This window comes from Rhopalosiphum padi, chromosome 4 (genome assembly GCF_020882245.1).
Source record: "Rhopalosiphum padi isolate XX-2018 chromosome 4, ASM2088224v1, whole genome shotgun sequence".
Classification (NCBI taxonomy): Eukaryota; Metazoa; Arthropoda; class Insecta; order Hemiptera; family Aphididae; genus Rhopalosiphum; species Rhopalosiphum padi.
In genome coordinates this window covers 38006765-38011835 of record NC_083600.1, presented here as the reverse complement: position 1 = coordinate 38011835, position 5071 = coordinate 38006765, and the positions used below count along the sequence as shown (strand labels likewise).

The 5071-nt window shown below is 28.4% G+C and overlaps 1 protein-coding gene across 1 annotated transcript; it reads right to left on the bottom strand.

Annotated features, from left to right (window-relative positions):
- Window positions 1–886: 886 nt before the first annotated feature.
- On the bottom strand, window positions 887–3272 carry LOC132930766 (zinc finger BED domain-containing protein 5-like). Its single transcript, XM_060996809.1, has one exon. The coding sequence runs from the start codon at window positions 2874–2876 to the stop codon at window positions 966–968; it is 1911 nt and encodes a 636-aa protein (XP_060852792.1). The 5' UTR covers window positions 2877–3272; the 3' UTR covers window positions 887–965.
- Window positions 3273–5071: the final 1799 nt, after the last annotated feature.

Here is a 5071-nt window from a genome sequence, read left to right as displayed (position 1 = left end):
TTATTATTAAAGTTTGTAAATACTTTTGGAGACTGCCGGACATAGATACGCCGCCCAGTGCAACCATAAATTATAAACGACGAATGTATTTATTATATATTACATAATAATAACTTTATATACACGTATCTTACAATCTATAAAATATTACGAATTTATCGTACAGCGCTAAAATAATATTATACTTAAGTAGTTGTATAAATTAAAGTCGAGTGAAAAACACTATTTATCGCGTTAAAACCGTGTATGCTTTAAAGTTTCAGATGTTACAAAACGTACGACTATATAATGTGTACAGCGTGTACACAAATATTTCAACTTGAACTAGGCGATCTGCTACAATTTCGTTGCAAACGGAAGTTTTGAAATTTTACGCATTTTTTGATATTTTTCATTTCTATAAATAAACAATTGAATATAAAAATGTTAAACTATACTTTATGATACGTTTTGCATTACATTATATTTAAATTGCGTTATTAATTTTATAGAAAAACTCGATATTTCAAAACGATATGATCGTATAAACGCATTGTTTAGACCATTTTTTTTTTTACTTTGTAGGTATAGTATGTATTAATGAATATTAATTATACTTTTTATTTAATTCACTTGTATATATTAATCTTATTCGTGATATTCATATTATATAGATTCAGTCTTAGTTCTATTCAAATGCGAGGGAAAAATTATGCATTGTGCAGCAACTTTTCACGTTGTACACCATATCAATAAAAGATATCGCCCAAACGCATTAGAGCCTAGAGCAGAGGTTCCCAAACTTTTTATTGTACGACCCATTTTGAAAATTTTTTAAAATATGGCGACCCACAATATCAATGAATGACCTTTTTTTTTTTTTACCATACAACAGAAAATTAAACTATTTTATAAAATTTTATGTAATTACGAAAAAAAAGTATAATAAGTATAATATATTAGTAAAATTTAATAAGTATATAATTTTAATGTGAAGGATGTAATTGTTTCCTATTTTTTTTCATCACATCATCGATATCCACTTCAGCATTGGTTAGCTTGAGACGCAGTGAGTTTGAAAGTTTCAATTTGCTCCGTAATTTGGTTTTAATAGCAACCATTGCCGAAAAACCAACCTCACAATTATATGATGAAATGAATGGGAGTAGCATCTTTACAGCTTCATTGGAAACAGTTGGATAATTTTCTTGAACTGATAACCAGAAACTTATTAATTTTTTTCGATTGAAATTCATTTTAAACACACTATCTTCAAATAGTTCGATTAATTCTTCTTTAGCTCTTATTGATAACCCACTTGTCATGTCATGTTCTTGAAAAGGATTTGAAATCCATTTCATTTGTTGATAGTTCTCCATTTCACTCAGAAAATATGAATCAAAATTATCTTTTAGTGTTTGTAAATGATCAGAAATAGATGTAATAATGCTATCATCAACTTCTATTTGATTTTCAATTATGAAATTAGAAAATGATTCAAAACAGTCAAACATTTTGTTTTCAATATTATTTTTCCACAACAAAAGTTTTTTCATAAATGCTCGAATTTTGTCGTGAACTGAAAATATATCTCCGCCTATACCTTGCAAATATAAATTAAGTTCATTTAATTTAGAAAATATATCTGCTAAGTATGTAAGCTTTAAAATAAACTTCACATCACGTAAGAATTTTACGTAATCATTTTTTTCGTCCAAATAATAAGTGACTTCTTCGCGAAGTTCGACAAGTCTTGTAAGAACTTTCCCCCTCGATAGCCAACGTACCTCAGTGTGAAGGAGAAGTGATTTGTGAATACTGCCCATTTCTTCGCAAAGCTTCTCAAATAAACGGGACTGTAACGGCCTTGCCTTAATAAAATTTACTATTTTTACAGACGTGTTTAATACACTTCTAAAATCATCTGACAAAGATTTTGATACTAATGCCTCCCTATGGATATTGCAGTGCATCCATGGCACATTAGGGTTAATTTCACGAATTTTAGTAATAACACTACTGTTCTTACCACACAATGCTCGGGCGCCGTCCGTACATAACCCGACACATTTCGTCCATTCAATTCCTTTCGCTGTTATATAGGTATTAAGAGTATTAAAAATTTCATCACTTGTACCTCGAATAATCGGTTCACAGCACAAAAAATCCTCGTGAGATTCATTCATCCATATGTAACGTACGAAAACAATCATCTGAGATAAGCCTTGGATATCTGTGGACTCGTCTAGCTGTAATGAAAACCATCTACTCAATTTAACTCTTTCAATCAGTTTATTTTCTACCCATTCAGAAATTTCATCGATTCTACGCGACACTGTATTATTTGAAAGCGATAACTTTTCAACTTCTTTTAAACATTTTTGATCAAACAAGATTCCGACTGCGTCTTTGATTGCTGGTAAAATTAAAGACTCACCAATTGTGTGAGGCTTACCAGTTTGAGCAATTCGTAAACATATTTTATATGAAGCGTACGTAGCTTTTTGGGTAGTTGCAGTAAAATTAAAAATATTATTTTTGGATGTTTTTAGAGATTCTAGTTTTTTTTTATAAAAATCGAGTGGTTTACCTTTCATTTCTGGATGGTTCGTATCGATATGTCGATGTAATTTGTTTGGTCGCATACTCTCATTTGCAAGTATACATCCACAAATAACACATTGTGGTCGTGGATTTTCTTCGTCTCCGTTCCACGTAAATCCAATTTGCAAATATTCCGGACAATATTTTCTGCAAGTTTTTTTTTGTTTTAATTCCGAAGAACTTGTTGAAGGCTCATCGTAATTTAATTTTCTTTTTTTGACTGTTGACACAGATATTGTCTCCATTTTTTCTTGACTTTGACTCATTGACTTTTTGTTTAACCAATTGTCCATAGTACAAAAAATGAATTTATTTAAAACAAAAAGTACTATTTAATATAAAACTGCGTACGTGTATCGTATTCGATGTGCCGCGTGTTACTGAAAATAATCAAAAGTTTTGAACGTCAAGCGACATTCACGTATCTACTAATTTGTTTCAGATAGGTAAATCGTTATATTTACAATAACTATTCTTTATTAATCTGATTGTGTCGATTTGACACGGCCGCTGGTAAACTCGTAATTGTCACACTCACAGATAAGGATTGACGATAAAACTGAATTTGAACTTTGAACATCAACGAAAAGTAATAGATGATTATATTTTTGTATTATTTAAAAAAATAGCGCGACCCACCAAAAGTATAATCGCGACCCACTTTTGGGTCGCGACCCACAGTTTGGGAACCTCTGGCCTAGAGGTTTCATAAACTCGACCTATTGGCTATTACACAAAACATCGATCGCCACAGATGTTCAATCGATCAGCAAACGAATATTGACTTTTGACAGAAATAAAATGCGTAATACATAAAATATACTTTTAACTTTTCATGCACACTAATTATACATCTCAAAAATCATCGTTCACAAACGTTCTAATCGTATTGAACGAAATTATTGTTATGTTTCATATTATAGTCACATTAAATATAAGTGGACGAAATAAACCTCATTTTAGGCGAAATAATGGCGAATAATGATAAAATAAACAATAGTAATAATTATTGTAAAATACGAGGGACATTTTAGAGTTTGTTTTATGAATTTTAATTATTACCATTTAAAATATTTTATTGTAATAACTAATAACTTACTATCAGGTTTAAATGAGTATGTACTATGTATGTGGATACAAATGTTAATTTAGTTCTGTTAAAAATAATTTAATCGATTTTTTTCATTGTCATCTGGACAACACCTATAGTATAATTATCGTGCAACTTTTAATGGTTTTAAATAACAACTATAAGTATTATGGAACATTTAAAAAATGTTTCTTATCTATTTCTTCTTATTGTACTAGATGTATAGTGGTTTAGACAATAACACATGTGTGTCGACTTAAATATTAAATCAAGGCATAATTTTTATTAGTTTGTTATTTTAATTTTTAAAAAAACATTGTACACCCTTATAGCGTGATTTAATAAAAAAGAGTTATTTAATTACTAATAATTTATACCGTTATTAATGAAAAACTACTAACTGGAAAACGCTAAACTATCTCAATGACTAAGTTCACCGTTTAAAATAATTACTAGTTAACTCAATAAGAAATTTAACCTTTTAACTTAGATTTGAATTTTTAACTAGTTAATCTTTGAATAATTCTGAAATATATTACAGTGCGACTTCACGTAGAAATCTAGACCATCCATCGATATATCTTAAAAATGTATTATATTATAATTCACGCTTTTACAATGAACTGTTATACGAAGGCGCATTAATCATACGATTGTACGTATTATATATGAACCGGACGTTGCAAAATAGTGAAGTAAAAATCTGAAAAGCGACCACGTTGAAATTGCACTCATATAGTAGGTAGGTACACTCAAGTTTTTCTGCGATTATTGTTATGTTTGCAAAGAGAAACGTTCCTTCCACTATAACACATTATATTATATAGCTTTGCAGTGGTCGTTAAATACAATGATGATAATAATAATAATAATAATAATATTCTACTTTGGTGTTCAATTGACCGAATAAGGTCAAGTGTGGTGAACTCAGTATAGATATTTTGAAAAATATTTAATTATAACTACTAATTTTAGTAGTGCTATGGATTAATTTGGAAATTGAACAGGTCAAATATGGTATTTAAAATATTAAAAAATTGAATTCCTAAAAAAATTTGAACTATAATAATAATATATTATTGTTATTATTCAAGTTTATATTTCTAGTTGATGATTTAACCAAAGAGCAAATACAAAATCATTTCATCTTTAAAATATATATATATTTTTTTTTAATTTGCTTCATTGTTTTTGTTTTTAATAACAAATCATTCAGTATCAAAAATGATGTTTATAATTTTCAACTTCTTATACTTGGTTTTTAATTTTGTTTTATCAATATTTTGTATTGAAAAAAAAAGTTGTGTTTTGTTGTTATTCATATTGTATATAAATATATTATATAATTAATTCATAAATATATTATTTATAATTTATAAATCGTTTCCATAATACTAT

Coding starts and splice junctions, on each gene's coding strand:
- LOC132930766 (XM_060996809.1), bottom strand. CDS start 2,876: ATGGACAATTGGTTAAACAAAAAGTCAATGAGTCAAAGTCAAGAAAAA.